The sequence below is a fragment of the Sturnira hondurensis genome, unplaced genomic scaffold (assembly GCF_014824575.4).
Source record: "Sturnira hondurensis isolate 20B ecotype Veracruz unplaced genomic scaffold, ASM1482457v3 Scaffold0003693, whole genome shotgun sequence".
Taxonomy (NCBI): domain Eukaryota; kingdom Metazoa; phylum Chordata; class Mammalia; order Chiroptera; family Phyllostomidae; genus Sturnira; species Sturnira hondurensis.
The window spans coordinates 5,184,525-5,209,211 of NW_028076324.1; the positions used below are offsets into that span (position 1 = coordinate 5,184,525).

A 24,687-nucleotide genomic window follows, 5' to 3' on the forward strand; every position below is an offset into this window, starting at 1 on the left:
TTGCAAACTCTACCTAACAATATATAAAAAGTATTATACAGCATGACCAAGTAGGATTTATCTCAGGAAAACAAGATGCATTCAATGTGTGAAAATCAATGTAATAAATACACTATATTAAAAAATTACAAAACCCATGCAATTATTTTAATAGACAAAGAAAAAAACATTTGATAATCCAACATCCTTTCATGACATAGAACACTCAACAAACTAGAAATGGAAGCAATTTCTTATCTTGATTCTTATCTTGATGGATGACATCCATGAAAAACCCACAGCTGACATTATTCTTGATGGTTAAAGACAGAGGTTTGCCACTAAGATCAAAAACAACACAAGGATGTTCACTCTCACTACTTCTGTTCAAATAGCACTGGAGGTTCTAGCCATGTCAGTAAGGCATGATAAATAAACAAAAGGCATGCAGATCGGAAAGAAAGAAGTAAAACTGTCTGCAGATGGCACAATCTTCTATGTACAAAATCTGAAGGAATACACAAAGTCACATGCACATAGAAAATGCAGGATACAAGATCAACACCCAAAATTAAATTTTATTTCTGTCCACTAACAATGCATAATCGAAAGTTAAAATTCAGAATGCAATTCCACTTACAATAGCTTCAAAAAGAATGAAATATTTAGGAATAAATCTAACAAATGTAGTGTAAAACTTGTACAACACAAACTATAAAACATTGTGGAGAGAAACTGAAGAACACCTAAATAAATGGAAAGACATCACATATTCATAGACTAGAAGATTTAATATTTTTAGAATGACATACTCCTCAAGTTCAACAACAGATTCAATGTTAATTCCTATTAAAATTCCAGCTGCCTTTTTTGCAGAAGTTGACAAAGTGGTCCTAAAATTCCTGTGGAAATATAAGGGACCCAGACTAGCCAAAACAATCTGAAAAGAACAAAGTTGGAGGAATCACACTTCCTGATTTCAAGACTTCCCGTCGAAGTACAGTAATCAAGACTGTGTGGTACTGGCGTAAAGCCAGACATACAGAGCAATGGGACAGAATTGAGAGTCAAGAACACTTTGTAAAGAACAAGATTGTCTAACCACTACGCTGTACACCTGAAACTAATGCAAAACAATATTGAATGTAAACTGCAACTGAAAAATAAAATTTAAAAAAGCCTTCAATTTCCAGTTTGTTTATTTTTTTGTCACAGAATAACTGATTTCGGTATATTCACCTTCACTAAAATTTTTTTATTTGTTCTAGTACCATTTTGCTCAATTGCCTTTTGACAAGGGTGATAAAAGTCAGTAAGGAAAGAACAGTCTTTCAATCAATGGTGCTCAAACAACTAGATATCCACAAACAACAAAATGATGGTTCATTTTTGTATACGGTTCTCATCATACACAAAAATTCAGACTGGATCAGATACCTAAGCATAAGAACTGAAATTATAAAACTCAGAGAAGAAAACATAAACATAAATCTACAGGACACTATAAAATGCATCATTACTTTATACAACAATAAAAGAATAAAACTTCCCCCCTCACACGAACACACTAATGTGGGATAATGGCCAAGTTAGAAAAGCTTGGTGCAGAATAGTGTATACAGCATACCACCTACTTGGCAAAAAGGATAGAGGAACTATGGCTGGATATACTTATTTGCTTACAAATGCATAAAATATGTAGGAAACTGGTAACAGTCTCTTCTGGAAAGGGACTATGGCCAAGAGACAGAGTAGGAGATTTAGATTTAGCACTGTGTATACACTTACGTACTTCTGAAATTTGAACCATATGAAATGTTTCCTAGTATAAAAAGTAGCCTGGCCTAGTGGCTCAGTTGGTTAGGGCATAATCCTATACACCAAAAGGTTGTGGGTTTAATCCCTGGTCAGGGCACATACAGGAGGCAACCAATCAGTGTTTCTCTTTCACATCAGTGTTTCTCTCTGTTTCTCTCTTCCCTTTCCTCTCTCCTCCTGCACCCTCTCTCTAAAATCAATAAATATAATCTTGGGTGAGAATTTAAAAAAAAATTTGTCTCTCTGTCTGACTTACTTCACTTAACATAATACCCACAAGGTCCGTCCAAGTTGTTGCAAATGACAAGATTTCTTTCTTTTTAATGTCAAATAACAATATTCCATTATATATATAGATATAGATAGATAAAGATATATACACACACCCCACATTACCTTTATCCATTTATACATTGTTAGATACTTTGGTTATTTCCATGTTCTGACTATTGTAGAATGCTGCTATGAATTTGGGGGTGCTACATTTTTTAATATCTATAATTAAATTAAATGGTCCAAAGTTAGAAATATTGTAGTTAACAAATTTAGTCTCAGGAAGCTTAGCTTCAGAAAAGTCAACTTTTAAGAGACAAAAGAGAAATGACTGCTGGCCAAACATTAAGAAGTATAATGGTTAATAATGACAATAAAAAATTCTATAGCATTTACAGGGTTCCAGAAACTTTAGATAAATGAATTCATTTAACCTACTCAACAATCCTGTGTAGTGGTTGTTGTTATTATTATTATTATTCTCATTTTCCAAAACAGGAAATTGAGGTGTAAGACACTGAGTAACTTGCTCAAAGTCACGTAACTAGTGATAGAAATCACGTTTGAACGCTCAAAGTTGTGCTCTTGACCACTGCCCTGTACTATCTCCATGTTCTGAACTGCTATGTTGAGAACAAAGGCTGTGCAGCAAAACAAACAGCAACTTGCTATATGACTAAGGGCAAATGACTGAATTTCATTTAGCCTCAGTTTTCTCATCTATAACTGAAGAAGTTAACACCTTACTGTCAAATATATAAAACAGTTAGCACAGCATCTAGCACTTGGTAAGTGTTAAAATAAATTAAAGCTAAAAATAAAAACTCTCCAAAAAGAGAGTTCAGCTAGCAAGGTGCACAGGAGTAGGAAGCAGGGCCACTGGTCCTCCACAGCTCACAGAGGGCAACGCCGTTCTGATAGGTACTTAGCATGATGATAATGCTGAGCTAAAGACTAAGCAAAAGCATGGACAAAAATGGTTAAAGAGTTAAAATAAATATTATAGCTCATAATAATAATATTTTAACATATTTCAAACTTACTATGCCCTAAAGAATGAAGACAAATTAGTAATATATGTTCTTCAAAAATATTTTGTAATTTTTGGGCACAACCAATAAAACTTATGTTTAAAACAGTGAAAGCAGAAAAAAACTCTTTATTCAAATAGCATATTCTAGGTTTTAAAATGTCTCCAAATATTAAATAAAGATCATATTAAGAATGTTTCTAAAATCCTTTTCCTACGTTTCTCATCAGGAACAATGTTAACAGACATGCACATGAAAACCAGTATGTTCGAAACCAAGATGCCATCCACAGATCTGTCTAGCAGCAGATTTAGAGATAGGTCATTCAATATCTTTAAAACTACCACAGGAAGCAAAATCTCATAGATTAGTTAAGTGAAAACTATGTTCTTTGGCATACTAGGGCACCAGGGAAGGGCTAATGCTGTATGTAAAGCAAACTCGATTTGGTTTGTGGTTTGTAATCCTATTGTAGACAATTGGTAAAAGAAGAACATATCTACCAAGGGTAAAATCACGTAGAAAAGTGCTGGCAACTTTTGAGGTATTAAAGAACCAATAATGTCTACTCTTCTACATTTTGTTCTGTTGATCTCAGTACAAGGTACGAGCCCCTACAGGATTAGATCGAGGTAGTAAGTTATGACTAAGTGTAAGGAATTCACTATTATAAAAGAAGCAGTCTCAAAAGAAAGATATTTAAGGAAGAAATAATACCAATGCTACACCAATTCTTCTAGAAATACAAGAGAAGCGAACACTTTCCAACTTGTCTTATGAGACTACATCATCATGGTAACTAAACTTGATAAAACAATATAAGAATAGAAAAAACAAACAAAACAAACCCAGAATAATGTCCCTAATGAATACAGGTGCAATGATTCTTAATATCAGCAAACTGTATAAATCATATAATAAGTGATAATACATCATGATTGAGTGGAATATGTCCAAGAATGCAAGACTCATTTAACATTTAAAATCAATCAGTGTAAGTCATCACATTAACAAGTCTAAAAAGAAAAACCTTGTGTCATCGCAATAAAGAAAAAGCATTTGACCAAGTACATCATCCATTCTTGATAAAAAATTGTCAGAAACTAGAAATAGAGGGGAACATCCTTTGAAGGGCATCTTGATAAAGGGCATCTATGAAAAACCTACAGCTAAGAAAATGTTTAATGGCAAAAGATTAAATGTTTGCTCCCTAGGACTGGGAAAAAGGCAAGGATACCAGTTCTCATCATCATATTCACAGTGCTAGTCAGTGCAATAGGGCAAGAAAAAGAAATAAAAGACATACATATAGGAAAGGAAGATAAAAGGAAGATGACTGTGCATGTAGAAAACCCTAAGAATTTGCCAAAAAAGCTACTAGTATAAAAGAATTTAGCAAAGTTACAGAGTAGAAGGTGAATATACCAAAATCAATTATTCTATGACGAAAACAAACAAACTGGAAACTGAAGTGAAAGACAGCACCAACATAATAGTACCAAAAATATAAAATACTTTTGAGATAATTTTAAGAAAATATGTAGAAGACTGGCCTATACACTGAAAACTACTAACATAGCTGAACAAAAATAAAAAAGACCTAAACAAATGGAGAGATATGCCATCTCTGTAAATTAAGATGTCAATTCTTAGTGCTAGACTGAGCTATATATTCAATATAATCTCAATCACAATCTCACTACAAATGACTGTTTTGTTGAAATTGAGAAGCTGATTTTAAAAGTTATATCTTAATGCAAAAGACCTACATCTTTTCAATACTGACCTTAGAAAAAAGAAACAAAGCTGGCAGAAATTATACTTTCTGATTTCAAGACTTACAAAAGTCTACAATAATTTACAGTTTGTATTTGGTATAAGGATATACATAAAAACTAATGGAACTCAATAGAGAGCTCAGAATATACTCATACATATAGAGGGTGTAGCACAAATAATCCCCCTTTTTTCTTTCAAAATCTGTTATTACAAAGTCATAAGCACATAATTCTGTAACATAACAATATCACACCATATGACATTTTAGGTGAGATGTTCAAATTGGTGACCATCTCATGCGAACCATTCACGAATCCTACCAGCCACACTCAAGGAGGCATTACTTCTGCTGGACCATATATATTAGATTGATTTTTGATAAAGGTGCCAATGTAATTGAATGGAAAAAGACTAGTCTCTTGATCATTGCTGACCATTTCAACAAATGGTGCTCCACCAATTGGACATCCATATGGGAAAAAAATCCCAACCTTTATCTCACACATATACAAAAAGTAACTTGAAATAGTTCCTAGGCCTAAAATGTATGAGCTGTAACTAGAAAACTTCTATAAGGAAACATAAAAAAATCTTGAGACTTCATTTAGGCAATTTTTCTTAGGATGCATAAAGCATGAACCATAAAGAAAAAATGATAAATATAACTTCATCAAAATTAAAAACATTTGCTCTTTCAAGGACAATATTAAAAAAATAAAAATGCAAGCCTCAGACGAGGATATCTGTATATTCACATATTTAAGGATTTGTACCCAGAATATACATACAACTATTGTAATCAATAATAATGCACACGACCTGATTAAAAAACAATGGGCAAAAGATTTGACAGGCATTTCACCTAAGAAGATACAAGAATAGCAAATGAGCATCTGCAAGCTGTTCAACATAATTAGTCATTAGAAAACTGCAAATAAAACTAGAGTGAGATTCCATTACATATGCACTAAACTGGATAAACTTAAAAGAAAAGTACAAATACCAAGTGCTGAAGAGAATGCAAAGCAACTGGAAATCTCATATACTGCTGGTAGGAATGCAAACTGGTATAGTCACTTTGGAAAACAGTTTAGTAGTATCTTAAAATGTTAAGCATGTACTTACCAATAACTTTACAATCCCACTCCTAGGTATAAGAAATGAAAATATATGTCTACACCAAAAGTTTCAAACAAATGTTCAGAGCAGCTTCATTCATAATAGCTAAAATCTGGAAACAACTCAAATATCCCTCAACTGATTAATGGATAAACATATTTTGCTACATCCACTCAACATTTAAAAGTTACAAACTACTGATACATGTAACAACACTAATGAATATCAAAAGTATCATGCTAAGTGAAAAAAGTCAGATACAAAAAAGGTATACATGTACCATTCCAGTCACATGACATTCTAGAAAATGCAAAACTATACTGAGAGAATGCTTATCAGTGGGTGCCAGGGACTTGCAGTGGAGAAAGATATTTGACAGCAAGAAGGCAAGAAAGGACTTGTTGAGTTCTTTACATTCTATATTTCCCATACTATTCTTGCCCTCCCCCCATGTCTATTTTTTACCTACCGTCTATGCTACTTATTTTCTCCCACTTCTCCCCCCTTCTCCTCCTCCCACACTCCTGTTGCTAACCCTCCAGGTGTTGCTCATTTCTATGGTTCTGCTCCTGATCTAGCTGTCCTCTTGGTTTGCTTTTGTTTTAGGTGTGGTTGTTAATAACTGTGTGTTTGCTGTCCTTTCACTGTTCATATTTTTTATCTTCATAAACTAAAGGGGGGGAATGGTGGGGGAGGGGGTGTGCAGGGTGGAGGGGAATGAAGGGGGGGAATAGAATAACTGTAATGGTATAATCAATAAAATATATTTAAAAACAAAGAAAGGACTTGTTGAAATACTGAAAATGTTCTAAATCTTGATTTTGGTAATGGTTATACCACTGTATAAATTTGATAAAACTCAGATCATTCTGTTCTTGTGCAAATTTATTTCAACACAGGTGATTAAAAATAAAGAAAAAGACACATTTCCCCTGCATATCTCAAGTTAATTCTGTAGGGATTAAAAGATATAGTCAAATTTATATGAAGCTGACACATGCTGATATTAAAAGATTTCTTAAAGGACAACAAATTTGAACAACTGTTTAAAATTTTATAGGCCTCTCAGATATCAAGGCCCTCAAGCTTGGTTAGTTTGGTGAGCTCAAGCTTCAGTCCCTTACCTAACTAAAGTTAGTAATTACACATTACTAAATCTAGTACATCTTCCTAACAGAACAAATTATTTGTAGCAACTGATGTCAAGTCCTTTGATTTAAGATCCCAGTAAATTTCAAGATTTAACAGGATTAATTCATTAATGCATAAAAGACTGTATCTATAGTTTATAAAAAATGGTATTTATTCCCTTCAAAACCTTCTTCTGCAGGGAATTATTTATAACATTGCCTAATAACTCACATGGACTACAGCTAAACTATAGGTCTTGCTATTTCATAAGACACACATACCTTCTGACCTTCTTACTAGGGTATTACTTCTTTCTGTCATTTATCTCTATCCCATTATTTTTTAAATATAAGGGAATATTTCATAGAGCTGAGAAGAAGGGAATATAAAACCTTCAGTAAAGACTTTTCTCCACAATCTTAGGAAACAATAATTGGGGGAAACAAAAATAAAAATTACTGAAGGGGAGAAAAAGCACATCTGTGCCTAACCTTTGAAAGTCACTTTTGTCAAAACTTATGGTAGAATAAAAAAAAATTTAAATATAGTGCATACTTTAAATATAGGCAAAAGAGAAATCTTGGTTTATATTTGAAAACCAACCTTCATAACATTTACATTAAAAATGTACAACCCTTTATGTGGCATTCAAGATAATGAAAGCCCTGGTAAAACAATGAATTTCATGGCAAAAAGCGTACTCTGAAATTATTTTCACTTCAATTTTTCATTGAGCCATAACCAAAGAGAGAAAATATGGGCATTCAGATTTACAGGCTGGATGTTTTCCTCAGGGGAAAAGAAGTAAACTTACATGTTGTGTTTACAAGAAAATAGTTTGCCAACAAACTACAGAAGGCAGGAAAAAATGAAAAAAAAAGTAAGAAATTTTTGAACCATGGGACACCATCTGTTCTTATTTTCCAGAGGTTGTAAAACAAGAGAAAACCCTAAAATGTACTCTGCAGAAACACTGATACTGTTGGCAACTGAAGTCCATTCAAAGGTTGCAAAAGAAGTCTCCTAACAGAAACAAAACTCTAACCCTTGTCAATTTCGAGACTCACCTGTAATAATAATCTGCCCATTTTGTGGACAGATAGCAGCCTTCAAATTGGAGATCTACGTAAAACTAGTAAAATTCTTTAAATAGGAATTGATAAAATCTTGTTAAATGAGCATAATTATCTTGGTTGTATCATGAAAGGACAATTCCACAGTCTGTGATTTTATGCCCTACCAACATCGCTTTTCTAATATAGATATAAAGTCTACTTGTGCATAGTAACTATATTCATAATTGCCAAAACTTCGAAGAAACCAAGATGACCTTCAGTAGGTCAATGGACAAATACACTGTGGTACATCCAGACAATGAAATATTACTTACCCCTAAAACGAAATAAGCCACTGAGCTATGAAAAGACATTAGAAACCTTAAATGCATGTTACTAAGTGAACAAACTTGTTTATCTTTTTACAGAGACCCTCTGAATCTATAAGAAGAGGCCAACCTGAAAAGACTGCACACTGTAATAACACTCTGGGAAAGGCAAAACTGTGAGACAGGAGAAAAACGAGTGTCTGTCAGGGGTCAGGGAGGACGGATGAAGAGGAGGGGCACAGAGGGTTTTTAGGCAGTGAAGCTACAGCACCATCTTGCGAGACTGTGACTTACGGATAGCTGCTATTTTACACTTTTCAACCCCCCCTGGAATGCACAAAATCACGTACACCTAATATAAGCTATGACGTCAGGTGATGACGATGTTCCCATGAGGATCACAGATGACAGCAAACATACCATTCCGGTGCCCTGTACTGATAGCAGGGCAGCTGTGCACGTGTGGGGGACAGGAGGTACAGGGGGTCTCTCTGTGCTTTCACTGTGAACCTCAAACTGCTCTAAAAGTAAATCAGGTTTTTAAAAAAGGTACAGTGACACTTCAGTTGGTTTTTAGTATCCAGTCTGAAGTTGTCTGCTTAGGGAAAGAATCCATGAATGCCCACCTTTGTAAAGAAATTACTACAATTACACTGACTGTATGTTGTGTTTTTACTGGTTGTTTTAAAGAGACATGAAGAAAGTGGTCTGAGTACACACAGTTGGAACATTTCTAAAACTGGCTCAGAACTTCTGTCTATATAAATTCTTACTTTTGGGAACAAGTTACTATATACGGGTATTTCATACCTGTTACATGTACTCAAGAGTTTAAAAACAGAGTAGAATTTGACAGAAAACATACTTAGAAAATATTTGGTCAAAGCCCCTCATCTAAAAATAAGGAGACTGACACACAGAGAAGCCACAAATCTGCCTCTGGTCACAGGGCCATTCAGTAACAAGACCAGAACTTCACTATTCCAAAATTTAATGGTTGCTTTTCCATTATACAACTACCATTCAAGAGAACAACACTGTGATAAATTTCTTAAAATTCAGAGATGCTATCTTTTTCTTCTTCCATTTATTTATTCTTGAAAAGGACATGAATCCAATTAGTATATTTCTTTGACTGATGAATACACACTCACTCAAGCTCTGCCCATTTACCCTGCCCACTTGCTTTTTCCCAGAGGTCATTTAAAAAGAAAATCATGTGTTAAGAATTCTAACAGCAAAGAAAATGTTTTACCCTGAAAGTAAATATAAAACACGTGTGTCTATTACCAGAGCAAAAGCTATGCCCCTTAGCCGACCACTGTTGGTAAGAATTCAGACTCCTGTTCGACCTCTTACAGAGGTAGAACACCCACCCTCGGTGAGAGCAGCTCTGACTCTGTGAAAGCAGCTACAAATAACATGCTGGGAAATTCAGCAGGCACTGCTATTACATCCTGTTTATACTGTCATTTCTCCTATCAGTAGGATATTATTTATACAGACCCCACCCATGAACTTCTTGTTTATCTTATTATAGATATCCTCTGAATCTATAAAAAGAAGACTCTGCATTTGTTTCTGGAACAAGCCATGTGTTATAATTTTGCACCTCACTACACTTGTTAATTTAGCATTTTCTTTTGTTATGTACTACTTTTTCTCCTTTTTATCTCAGGGTTGATTTTTTCATGATCTCACACATTAGAGGTGAACTTTACTGACTTTGAGAGACTCATTACAGGACAGCTATTCCGGACAACCACAACCCTAACTTTATTTTGGGGTAGATTTCACCATGTAGATATTCTTCCAAGACACACTGAACTAATTTGGTTAAAGAGAGAAAAATGTGCCCACGTACTGGTCACAAAGGAGTGAGTAAGTCCTGGGTGCCCAGAAGGCTCCTCTATCCCAGGCGAGCCAACCATAAGGGCCCAGCTTTATATTAGTTCTTATAAACGCAACCTCTTTCATGGAAAGAAAAGCCCTGCCCCTGACTTTAGCTTGATGACTGGATGTGACGCATTGAGAAATACATTAATTCAGTAAGCTGACCAATGGGACAATTAACCAAACTGGTTATAAATCATCCTCATTCCCTAGCCTTAGGTAAATAATTGAATTAAAGTAAGTAAAAGAAAATTGTGAGTTCCTAAGGGCAGAAATTCATGAAGCATTTATTGAGCAAATAAATATTTCTGGAGAGGAAACATCATTGGACAATGTCATAATGGATAAATTTTCACATGAATATCTGTGTTAGTCTCAGCAATACTCACTTTACCCCACAAGGCAGCTAGGTGAGCATGAATCTTCAAAGAGAATACACAGTGCTAGACTCTTCAGGGATGTGCATGGAAGATCATTATTCTAAAATGCATAACTGCCCTGGCTGGCTGGCATAGTTCAGTGAATTGAGCATTGGCCTATGAACCGAAAGGTCACTGGTTTGATTCCTGGTCAGGGCATATGCACATGCCTGGGTAGCAGACCAGATCCCCAGTTGGGGGCATGCAAGAGGCAACCAGTTGATGTTTCTCTCCCTCTCTTTCTCTCTCCCTCTCCCTGATCTAAAAAAAAAAAAAATCTTAAAATGTATAACTAAAATGACATTTAGTACCTCAGGGTGGTGCACTAAGATTAATTAATTTCAGAAAAAAGAGATGTCCATATGAGCTAAAGTGATCAAAGAAGACAGAATGAGGGCAGTAACTGAGGTAAACTCAATAAACAGAATTGATAAGCTGAGGTGACAAAGTGAAGGGCATCCTAGGCTCAACCTATTTGTGCATATCCAGGTTAAACTGAATTCTGGAAATGGTGAGTAGCTGAATTCAGCTAGGGACTATACTGAATAGAAGATGACAATAAAAAGAAGGTTGGAGGCCCCTTACTATGTAACAGGCACACCTAGACCCCCACCCCCAAAAAAGGCCCAAATAAAATAACAGATCAAAGCTCCAGAAAAAATACAACTAAGCCACGAAGAGATAGCCAACCTATCGGATGCACAGTTCAAAACACTGGAAATCAGGATGCTCACAGAATTGGTTGATTTTAGTCACAAATTAGAGGAACAAATGAAGGCTAAACTAACTGAAATGCAGGGAAGTGCACAGTGAACCAATAGTGATGGGAAGAAAACCGGGACTCAAATAAATGGAGTGGACCAGAAGGAAGAAAGAAACATTCAACCAGAACAGAATGAAGAAACAAGAATTCAAAAAATTAAGAGAGGCTTAGGACCTCCAGGACATCTTTAAACGTTCCAACATCTGGATTATAGGGGTACCAGAAGGGGGAAAGAAACAGCCACGAGTGGAAAACATATTTGAACAAATAATAAAGGAGAACTTCCCCAGTCTGGCAAAGGAAATAGACTTTCAGGAAGTCCTGGAAGCTCAGAGTCCCAAAAAAGTTGGACCCAAGGAGGAACACACCAAGGCACATCATAATTACATCAGCCAAGATTAAAGAGAAGGACAGAATCTTAAAAGCAGCAAGACAAAAGGAGAGAGTTACCTACAAAGGAGTGCCCATAAGAGTGTCAGCTGATTTCTCAAAAGAGACCTTACAGGCAAGAAGGGGCTGGAAAGAAGTATTCCAAGTCATAAAAGCCAAGAACCTACACTCAAGGTTACTCTATCCAGCAAAGCTTTCATTTAGAATGGAAGGACAGATAAAGTGCTTCCCAGATAAGATCAAGTTAAAGGAGTTCATCCTCACCCAGCCCTTATTATATGAAATGTTAAAAGGATTTATCTAAGAAAAAGAAGATAAAAAATGTGAATAGTAAAATGACAAGAAACTCACAATTATAACAACCACATCTAAAACAAAAACAAAAACAAAAACGAAAAAAGAAGGCTGGAGTCAAATTATGAGGAGTCTCATTTATTGGTCAACAGAGAACCATGAAAGATAACTGATCAAGGGGAAATGAACCCAAGCTTTCAAACTAGGAATGAACAGAAGGAAGAAAAGTTGGAGTGAGGCTGAAAAGGGGGGAAAAGATTTTAACAGTACCAAAACAGTAGCAAAAGAAAGGTCCAAATGACATAATAGATGGTAGATGACTTTCAGCTCTTGCTTTCAGAAACAGGATACGGCGCCATGATGATTACAACTGAGTGCTCCAAGTTAAGCAAGGCCAGGCCGCTAAAGTCAAAGTCAGGCAAGCTAAAGAGTATCCTAGAATAGTAATTCTCAGACCCAAATCATCTGGAAATCTGGTTAAAATGTAAATTCTGACTCAGATTTAGGGTGGTACGCTCTATTTTTACATTTCCAACAAGCTCCCAATACTGCTTTTCCATAAACTGCATTTTGAGTAGCAAGATGCTAAAACATGTCTCAGTTTCCCTTTCCAAAAAGGTAGTACCTGATATACTACGTTTAATCCATTATGGTTTACCTAATGCTTTTATATACGCCTAAGAAATTCCTTTTAAACGTATTTTATTATAATCTGCATCAATGCTGCATCGGTTTCAAAAGCTACTATTAAAAAATTCTAAGATGATTCAACATTCAGGGTATTCAAGATACTCAAATTATTTCTGCCTAGACAAAATTAACTTTAGAACGCTGCTCTATAACACTGATTCTGTCATTCTTTTCAGGCTGGTAAACTAAAAGTTGCTACTGCTTCTAATCTTGGGGCTGAAGTAAAGCCCTGAAAGACAACCCTCCATCTGTTCACAGTGCTCATCAGTGGGTTTTGGCAAAACTGACTTAACTTGCCCTTCGAGCTATATCTTAATCCTTGACAATAAAGGTAACAGTTTACTTTAAATATACTACTGAAAAACACCTGAAGATTACAAAAATTAAATTCACACACCATCCTTCTGTTTAAGATCTCCATACAAAAGGATATGCCTCTAAATAAAGTCTTTTACCATGAACAGTGTCATTTATAAAAATACCACACACACACATTAAGACTGGCTGGTCTTAATCCTTGGGACAAAAGTTAAGGCTTCTGAAATCTCGTTTCATTTTTAATCAGTGGTCAATAACAATTTTTAGGTAAATTGTCTTCAATACGTATCAATGTCTAGTGAACATACGTAATATGTTAAAATTGGAAGGTACTACTGAAGATCAGATCCAACTATTTCATTGGAGAGGTAAGGAACTGAGGCGCAGAGGCTAAAAAGGCCAAAGTCACAGAGCCGTCACTGACATATGAAAAAAAGGAGGGTGAGGAACAAGTTAATTTTCACATCTATCAGGGACAAAGCATGACGTATCAACCACAAAACATAGTTGAGAGAGTTTCTGGTTCTCCTAAAGACTAAGGCATAGCTAGCTGGTTTTATAAATCACTGATATCAAAAAAGGGAACACTACAAAACAACAAAGACATGCTACCCAACTTAACTTCATAAAAAATGCAGTCTGAATAGAAAATGACACATTTACACCACATACTTGGGATAGGGATTTGGTGGGGTGGGTAATGGGATGGGATATAAAAAACAAAGAGAAGACAATGGTAACTCTTATCTTCTCAGCGATGGTTTGAGAAAAGCTTTCACACACAGAAAAGCGGTTTAAAAAACACAACTTTCTTCATTCTCACAAATCATTCTTTAATTGGTAAAAGCGAGAATCAGATTTGGAGGACTGCACGTACATGACATGTAGGTAGCAGTTGGACAATTCACGTGTCATGAGCTCTGTCACAATTACAAGAAAACCAGAGAACCCTTTTTAAGATATAAAATAGGGAATTTTGTGCTTTTTCACAAATGCTATTAAAATTTTCTAGCACAAGTTTTGAAAAATCACTGGGGAAGTTCCATGATATTAGAGACAATGGGTTTTAAATCACTGGCATACATTATTATGCCCAAGTTGATAGATCTGCACTGCAATGCAGAAATGCAAGCAATAATCCAACATCTGCACCAGAAGGCAGAGATCAGACATGATTCCAGAATAAAGGGCTCTTCAGCTCTTACCTGTTACCTGTGCAACAACTGCTTGGGAAATCCTCCGATTGGCAAGAAAGGCTTTGATTTCCTCTTTTATCACACTGCTGTCCCTCCTAACAAAAACAGAAGACAAGACCAACAATGTATGTTGAAGGTAGAAATCCTCATCTTTGCTAAGAAAGGTGAAGCAGAGAGGTGGGGAGAACACAGAAAGGAAGGACACAAAAATAAAGGCAAACACACCAAGCTTATGTGAAACATGAAATTAAAAGAAACCAAAAAACACCAAATATTCAAGTCCTAAAACACCACACTATCAGACGGACGCTGTAGTGAATGCCACAGTAGTGTAAGTTTCATACCAGGAGGTGGCTAACTGCATGCTGTGAATAATTCACATTAGGAACAAGGCTGCCATATGCTATGCACAAAGTGTCATTACTGTGGGATGAATGTATCTTACACAGACAGAAATCCTAGAAAATAGAAGCAACAACAAAAAACCAGTTGTGAGTAGACTGTGGGTTCGCATGTTCACTACGCACTGCATAAGTAAGGTGCAGTTCATTTCAAATCCTTTGTTGAAGAACAGAAATCATCATCATTCTCACAACTGCTGAAATATTAGTCATTTCGAAAAAGTCTTTGCCTTTTAATTTGCCCAATTTTCCTGTATAAACCAAAAAAAAAATTGGGGAGGGGTGCATTTAAAAATTTAATATAAAAAGGCATTTATTAAGTTCTCACATGTGTTATAAACAATACTTAATACTTAAACCTACACTATTTTCTGCACCCTTGAATTACATAATATAGATCTAATTTTTCCTTCACTAAGATGCCTTAACAATTTTCACTTATTTAAAAATTCAACAAATTCTCAAAAGACTAGACATTCACTAGAATGAATATGAACAGCAAGACTCTGTTTCCCCACTGGAATAAAGAGAATATGTAAAGAAAAATTATACTTAAAACTGAGCAATTTCTCTTTGAATGCTTGCTGTACAAAAAAGATTACATAAATAAAGCATTAGTGTTTGTTGAAGCCCCAAAGTAACAGAATAGTGGTAACATAGTCTACTACAGCAGTCAGCAAACTCCCACCCTTTTTTTTTATACAACCTATGAACTAAGAATGGTTTCCACAGATGAACATTTGCAATCAACTTAGTGGCAGGAGACACTATCTTTAATGTGAATTAAAGCAAAATATTATCCCCTCCCAAATTCTATTTTTCTCACTAGTAGGCTTGTATTTTTAAAATTGTATTCAATTATTATTCTACACTAGATTTTGTTAATAAAAATTTGTGTCCATTTGTTTTCTCTCTCGTATGTAAGTTGTCTATATTATATCCTCAATTTTGTCTCTTGTCTAAAAAATTTAAATGTTTACAATCTAGCCCTTTATGAAAAAGCTTGCTGATTCTTGATCTGCAACAAAGGAATCATGAAATCTTTACAATCATTTTGTGAATGAACCACAAACTCTTTATAGGAGCTCAAGTCTCTCTATAGATCGTTTGGAGAAACAAAGAAAAGTACCCTTTCCAAAATGAATCAGTTGTAACTTAATTTAAAGCAGATATTTTAGCCCCTTGGGGAGGAGGGGCTACACATTCTTTTAGTGGACTCCACGCTCCCTTTCAGTCACTCTGAAGGAGAACAGAGAGGTGACAGTCAGGAGGGCTTCCAATCTGAGCTCTACAGTACACTCCTGATCTACTGGTTAGAAATCCTAATTTAAAAAAGATTCCCAACGGAAGAAAATAGCTGCCTAATCCAATATCTAAAATTTCTCATACTGATCTAGCTACTGTTCTAGATAATAAACTCCTTCTAAAATGCTTGTTCATGTTTAAAATATTTCCTTGAAAAATACGCTCTTATTTTATTTTTAAAATTGCGTCTTTGACAGAAAAGGCACAAATAAGTACATCTGAAAGTCAAACAAAAACCACAAACTACTGAGTAAAATACAAGTAATATAGACTAAACAACTCACAAATATCCATCAATAATCAGCTGAGCAAGAGATAACTTTAGCAGTATCTATTTCAACTGGCTGATATGCATAAAACAACCAAATCATTTGGTTTCAGCAAAATTAAAATGAGAACACTTCAAGAAAGTACTGCATTTCAATGTATAGAGTGTCCTTCTCAGAAAATAAAACCTGAATATTAAAGTAAATTTTTTAACGTGCTTTTATGGAGAAAATTAGACAGTATTTTCTTGACCACTGATGCAAACTGGAATTTAAATCAATTTACTTTAAATCGAATTAACCTGGAGTAGACACTAAATCAGACAGAGGATGTAATTCTCAATTATTCCAATAGGGAATACCCAGTTTGTGAATTATTCACAGTCTCGCAGTATGATATGACCAGGAATGGCAGCAAGACAGCAGCAATTCATTTACACCCCGTAGGCTACACTGGTAGATACTTGGCAATTTTCTAAGTACCCACAGTGAGTCTCAGAAAAACCTCTTTACTCAACTGCTTTACCAGAGAGAATCTCTTGTGAATTTAAGAAAAATTTAAGACTTGAAAGAAAAGAGTGTGCTTGGGCGAGTCATTTAATAAGCCTGGGCTCTGGTTTCATCATCTGGTAAAATGAGAACATTAATACCACCATCACACAGCTTTTGAAATGTTTTTCCAAGCACTGGAATTAAACTTAAATGAAATTTAATACTAAATGTGTATATAACATAAATAGAATGTTTTTCAATGTAAACATTTTTGAAACTGTAAAAGCACTATATAAACAATGGCTGTTATTTTATAAAATACCAGAAAGAATCCCAGGAAAAGTAGAAACAAATGACCTGCTGTAACTACATAAGACTGAATTAAACATTTGCAATTCGGTACTTTAAGGCACCGTGAAAATATTTCTAGAAAGTCATTTTAGACACAAACAGTGATGTAGCATTCCATTGGCTTTACTAGGTACCTTCAAAACAGCAACCATCAACTTTCTTCATGTCCAATTCCCTTAAGTAATTAAAAAAAACTTCCATTCTACTGCATTGCCTTTGTTCTTTAAACTTTCACATATGTCCCTCCTCCTCCCCTCATTTAGCTTTCTTAACCTGCCTCTCCTACTGTACACATTGTACTGTGAAATTACCACTTCCTTGGTGTAAACACTCTTTCATTTACTCCAAATATAATTCTCTCCCACTCCTTACTTCTTCTCTTCTGAAATTTGACATCCTCTTTAAAGAGAATCAATCCCTTTTGCCTCCCACATCTTACAAAGTCTCACGCTCCTCAGGGTTTCTCTCAAGTCTTATGGAACTAAAGTCAAATGTAGGCTGACCTTTCTTTGACTCCATAGCTTACTTCCCAGAGAAGCTACCGCTCTATCTGCAGCTAACCACTCGGAGGCCATGTCATCATCTCTTCTTGCTGTCTTTTCCAAACACAGCCATGTTGGATCCTCTATCTGCGTGATTTCCACATGTGGATAGAATTCTTCCTTTCTACCCTCCACTGCCATTATTTTTATAACTTGCTAAACTTTCCATTGTTATTGACAGACCTTTCTTAGTATCTGGATGAATTAATCAGCAATGCCTCTGTGAAATCATCCCATTTTCAGACAGAATCTGATTGCCATCTATTCAGAGAAGTTCTCCCTGATCCTGGAAGCTAACAAAGACCTTTTCTTCCAACAGCACTTTAACATTTCAACTGTACTACCTACATGCTAATATGTTACATGCTATGTTGTGTACAGTTGTTTGTTATCTCTAAAGGTCTGTAAAGTCCTTTAACACAAAAACTGTCTTATTCATCATGGGGTTTGCATAAAATCCAGCTTAATGTGTTCAATGAATGAATAAATCTGTGGTTGGAGATAAAAGGTTGTAAAATAGAAAATCTGATTTAGAGAATTTAACAAAACAACTCTAAATTCTTATATATGTTTAAACTTCCACACCAGAATAAAAAAAGAATTATTTATGCTAGCTCAAAATGGCAATACTTTCTTTTCTGGAATAAAGAATACTAAAGAATGCATATTTAAAAGTAGCATGCTTTCAAATCTTCCATAATGTTTTGGTTCATATACCCTACACATTCTTTGGGATCCCCCAAAAGGTAGTCTTATTTTTTTCTTTTTTATTAAATTTATTGGGTGACACTGGTTGATATTAAAGGCAGTCTTTTATCTCAGAGACTTCCAGAGATGAAAGTCAGATCATTTCACAGGTGGAAAAATAGAATTGCATACAAATTCTTTTCTATTTGAATAAAAACCCGATCCCTTTAATTTCCATACATGGAGATAAACAAAGCATAATTTAAATTTTTTAAAAGATAATTTTAAAAAGAAAAGCTACTCTATATGTATAAACAACATGGTAACTGAATATTATGACTTATGGAACCATAAGTACCCTACCTACACAAGTAAATAATACCCTACTGTTAGGGCTATAGATAACGAACTCAAAAGAAAGTCTTGGAATCTTACATAAAATGCTAATTACTGAGTCCGGCACAAATAACGCCCCTTTTTAATTACAAAATCATAAGTATGTAATTTTGTAACATAACAATATCACACTCAAGCACACCATGTGACATTTTAGGTGAAATGTTCAAATGAAAGCTATAAATGATTACACCTGTATTATTACCCTACCAAACCACACTCAAGCAGGCCTTACTTCTGCCGGACCCTGTATATTATTAAAACACTAACCTCACTTCCATTGTTATTTTGTAATACATACAGAACAAAACAGACACTTTAATAAATGTATACTATGACGTCAGCAGATATTTACATACACCTACATATAAATAGATACTAGTAGATGCATTTAAAAAATATTAACATGTGAATGGGCATCGTTCTAAAGCTAAGAGCTTTGAAGTCCTTCCTAGAATGTTATATTCAACAATTTGTTGAGTATTTATATTCTGGTTTCCTTTTTATGTTTTTTACCCTGATCAATTCAAAAAAAGAAAAAGTAAGTTACTTTCTTTTTCATTCTTTTTTAACAGGTTGATGAGGCGTAATTATAACAAACAATTACACACAAAAAAACTCCTTTATGTATCTTGAAATTACTAAAAGTTCAGTGTAAAGCCCTAATCGGTGTGGCTCAGCTGGTTGGGTGTTATCCCACAAAGTTAAAAGCCACCAGGTTGATTTCTGGTCAGGGCACATGCCTGGGTCGTGGGTTTGGTCCCTGGTCAGGGTGTGTATGAGAGGCAACTGATCAATGTTTCTCTTGCACATTGATGTTTCTCTCCCCCTTTCTCCTTTCCTCTCTCTAAAACTAAATAAATAAGATCTTCTTTTAAAAAAGTTAAGTATACGGATATAACGGGTTATGAAATTTGAAAAATATATTTCATGGTTGAGTGCTAAGGAAGTCGGGCAATGTGAGCATGCAAAAGGTGAATTATACAGGGTGGGGCAAAAGTAGTTTTACAGTTGTTTGTATGAAAAATAATACAATAACTAATAAATAATAATGCAAGAATAAACTCTGTGTTTTGCTTACTCACAACCATAAATCTATTTCCCCCCACCCCCAGCCTGTATATGATACATGCAGAAACAGAGGCAGGAAGGCATTCAGGAACCAAGAACCCTTTCTCCCCACCTAGAAACCACCAAATTCAACCCACTATAATATCATCACAGTGTTGTGCGATCGTCAAGGGCAGTATAGCTCTGCATGGGCATGGGACACTCAGAAAGATCCACTGCTCAAAAATTTCTCTGACAGTCTACCAAATAAAAATGTATTTGGTTAGTTAAGTGTCTGACTTGAATTGGCAAATATCACAGGAGCTGGAGGAGGCACTTTTAGCCCATTAAGGCACTCATACTTTGTCTTCAGTTACATTAACCACTGTTCCTCAAATCTTCCTGAAATCTACAGACGTCACAAATTTATTTACAAAGGCAACAGGTAACAGTGGCACCTTGGTAATAAAGACATGAAGTTAAAATTCAGGCTCTGCCACTTAAAATTTATGGTTTCTTGAGCCAATTATTTAAGTTTTGTAAATTTCAACTTCTCTGCTCCAACTTACAATATGGTTGTAATGATTAAAGTGAGAACGGCCATGTGATAAACTTTTCCCTCCAATTTAAGGATTGTTATTACCTGCAAACTTAAGGAAAATGAGAGTTGGGCACAAAAGAAGAATGTAGGTGTGGGTAAGGGCACAATGGTAGAGGACCACAGAGAGCCAGACAGTCCAATGAAACCCTGAGATGACTAGAGGACACCAAAGCAGTGGTTCTAAGAAACTGAAGCAGAGAAAAGGAAGATGATAGAGTGTCCTAACTTCACTACAAAGTATGTAAATTAAAGACTAATAAAAATACATAACAAGTACGTTGCTAATGACAAAACTTGAATGTGCGTAAGTGCAGAATTTAACTACAAATCCCAGCCATGGCTAAATAGGTTTTCTGGGGTTTTTTTGTTTGCTTTTCTGAGGACATAATTGAATTACAGTATTATGCCAACCTAAGAGCTAACTGAAGTTTTAGACTCTGGCCAATCTTTTAGAGCCTTCTGTTAAAAAGAAAATTTTCTCAAACTTGTTAGTTTAATACATGTTTGGAAATTAACTTATGTTAAAAGTTTATTAAAACTGATTAACAGAAGCAGCAATAACAAAAAAAACAGGCTACCATCCTAACAAATAAATTTTATTGTTAATATCCTTCTTCTCAGGATAATTAAAAGCTAACATTCTTATATTTCAATGACTAAAGTAACTTTTATTTGCACAAATGGTTCTCTTAATCTTGATAATGACATATATGTTAAGTTCAAAAAGAACATATAAACGTTGGATTGCTGCTTTAACAAATGACAACGAATTCAAAGTCAAACTGATCTCAGGCCTTGGCTGGTGTGGCTCAGTGGATTGAGCACTGGCCTGCAAACCAAAGGGTCACTGGAGTTGCAGGCCAGGTCCCCAACAAGGCGCACATGAGAAGCAACTGCACACTGATGTTTTTCTCCATCTCCTGCTCTCTCCCTCCCCTCTCTAAAATAAATAAAATCTTCAATAAAAAATTGATCTATTTTTAATTTTTAAAAGCCTAAAAAATAGGGTCCTGTGGTTGCTCTAGGAAACTGTTCATTACAAGAATGACATTGAAATCTAGATTCAATAGTTTCTGTAGCCTGGAATTTCATAGTGGCAGTTCCATCCTGAAAATAAATTCAGGGCAGTTTGTTCAAAAGATATTATACTATTGTGGTACTACAGGATCGATCTTCCATATGGCAATATCAAGCCCCCATTACACTATCATCAAGTCTTAAAGTCTTTAGGGATTTTAACTCATAATTACAGAGTTTAATTTTATCTCTACCAAATTCCTGCACAGCTTCTTTCATGATGTTCAGTGACTAATCTATCTGCAGCCTCTCCTCCCTACCACAGTTCAGGCACACCTCAGAGATACTGTAGGTTCGGTTCTAGACACCACAGTGAAGCAAATACAGCAATATGCAGTGAAGAAACTATAGCAAGTCACATGAGTGTTTTGGTTTCCCATATAACATATAAATGTAACATAAAGAAGTTATATTTACACTATACTATAGTCTCTTAAGTATACATACCTTAATTAAAAAATGCTTTACTGTTAAAAAAAATGCTAACCATCATCTGAACCTTCAGTAATTCACAATCTTTTTGCTGGTGGACGGTCCGGCCTTGATGTTGATGAAAACACAGTATCCGCAAAGTGCAATAAAACAAGTATGCCTGTAGTGGTGATGTACTGAAAGCAATACTTTTATCATCTACATTCCTAAAGATCTCTATATTCCTGGAGATCTCTGCCTTATCTCCAACCAAATGAACTATTCCTGCATGGAACTCAAATCTCCCCAAACCTATACTGCCTCCAAATATACTATTCTTATTACCATAGTCTAGCCCATCTACAATCCTTTGAAGATGAAACATGTCTTTCCTACCTTTTACTATTCCCTTACCTTTAAATAAAGTTCTTATTTTTCAAAGGAGAGGCTATCTTTTAAGGTTTAGCTTAAATTCACCCATTCACTTAACATGTTGCCCTTACCATGTACCAAGGCTTGTATCCTAGAGACACAACAATCAGAAACACATGGTTGTGGCCCTGGCTGGTGTAGCTCAGTGGATTGAGCATGGGCCTGCGAACCACACGATCACGGTTCGATTCCCAGTCAGGGCACATGCCTAGGTTGCAGGCCAGTTCCCAGCAGGGGACTCAAGAGAGGCAACCATACATTGATATTTCTCTCCTTTCCTTCCCTTCCTCTCCAAAGATAAATAAATAAAATTTAAAAAAAAAAGAAAGAAACACATGGTTGTTGCACTCCAAGTGTCCCCAGTTTCGGGTGAAACCATTCCTAATTGCCTCTGCTGCAAGTGAACTTCTCCTTTCTCAGGGTTTAAAACCCAAGTGCTCAAGCTTGTAATGGATAACATCAAACATATATATGTGGCCTCTATTGCTAAAATTAGAACTTACACTTAAAAACAGAAACCATGTATTTTTCTTCCTAAGAACACTACTTCTTATAGTGTAAGGGCTTAAAATTATTTTTTAGTTGGTATGCTGGAGGAAAAAATTAAGACTGTACATATTCTGTATCATGATAAAATCACCTTAACCCTTAGGAAAACTACTTACAGTGAATTTAAGGAATAGAATGTACTAGCAAAGCTGATCATCAGATGTTGGCAATCAGAGCCATAAAGAGAAGGCTAACCTTTGCTTTGATAAACAGAGAGAATGGAAAAGGCTTATCAAACAGCAAAGTGAAAGAGCTTAAGTTGAAAAGAGAAAACTGAAATTAAAAACATAAAATTAAATTTTTTTCTTTCATCTCCAAAGTGGGCAGGGGGAAATCACAGTTCTTAGAGGTAAGCAGCTGAAATACAGTTCATTACTCAAAACCAATCCAAGAACAAAGACATTCTGGGGACTCTGAATAAGCAAAGGAACCAACCTCATTAATTCCTCCACTTTATCATCTACATCAAGGTCTTCTTCTGAGGCTTCAAAACTGTATGACCTCTGACCCATGCTGTTTGCATGGTAGCGAGTTGGTGACATCTTTCCATTGGATGTGGACAACCGCTCGTTATTCTCCCTCCCATTTTGATTGGTAGTGCAAGGCTGTGGGGAGGTATCATAACTGTTGCTAGGCGATGGGGACATTCCCGAATGCTGGGTCTGTGTGGAAGCTGTAGCTGTAGAGGAAGATGCTGCAACATTGTTGGTACTATTCCCGTATGAACTTCCCCCATAGCTGGACCTTCTTCCAAACTTGTCACTATGCTCTTGATCAAGTCGGTCCAAAGTTTCCAAGGCATGGAGAATTTCATGTTTAGTCATTCCAGTGCGCCGAAGGCGCTGAAGCAGATCTATCTGTTCTATGGTGAATCTGGGTTCATCTGTATAGTGAGACATGGTTTCCAACAAACTAAAAAAAATTAAAATTAAAATTAAAAAATGTCTCTTTATTTACAATATCTACACCAAAGAACATATCATTGTACAGAATGCTCAGCAGAAGATGTTAAAGCTTCTTTACTGAACATGACTGAGGCATTACTATTATAATGATCCAAGATGTCAGTTACAGCAGCAACACCAAAACAACAGATTAAATAAATACACTATGAAGCCCAGGCTACACAATTACTCACAGGTGTTTTTTTATCTCAAATTTATTATTCTGCATTACAGTATCAACAAACAAATGCTGAAAAAATACTTTGTATTATCTTATTTTACTAAATAACAGCAAAACTGACCCAGGAACTCTAAAACTTCATTTATTGTAAACAAATGATTCGATAAGCTAACCCAAAGCAAATACTAATAACTAGCAGATTTAAAAAGAAGAGAGAGGTACATAAAAAACTTATTAAGCACCATTTTATCCACCACTTAGCAATTTTGTATTTCATTTCTGTAATGCATTCTCTGTTAAGTGATATCCTGAGAAATGGATCTTTCATGATTGTAGCCAAACTGACTATTTATTTGTCTTAGAAAATTGCTTCTACATTATGTTTACTTTAACTAACACAAGATGCTGCAGCACATCAGAAAATGTTCCAGGGTCAATGACAATACAACACCAGTCAACAACAGACCACATACACAACAGATCTAGGTGATCCCAAAAGATCACCACCTAGCCATCAGAACAGCC

General features: G+C 35.5%; 1 protein-coding gene across 9 annotated transcripts in view; it reads right to left on the bottom strand.

Annotated features, from left to right (window-relative positions):
- Positions 1–24,687, bottom strand: part of HMBOX1 (homeobox containing 1) — a 166,148-nt gene that overhangs the window by 70,407 nt on the left and 71,054 nt on the right. For all 9 annotated transcript variants that reach the window (XM_037042202.1, XM_037042199.1, XM_037042201.1 and 6 more), the window contains exons 4-5: positions 23,473–23,949; positions 14,487–14,572 (exon numbers count right to left, since the gene is read on the bottom strand). In XM_037042202.1, coding sequence (XP_036898097.1) covers positions 14,487–14,572; positions 23,473–23,949 — 563 coding nt within the window. The remainder of the gene's footprint in view (positions 1–14,486; positions 14,573–23,472; positions 23,950–24,687) is intronic.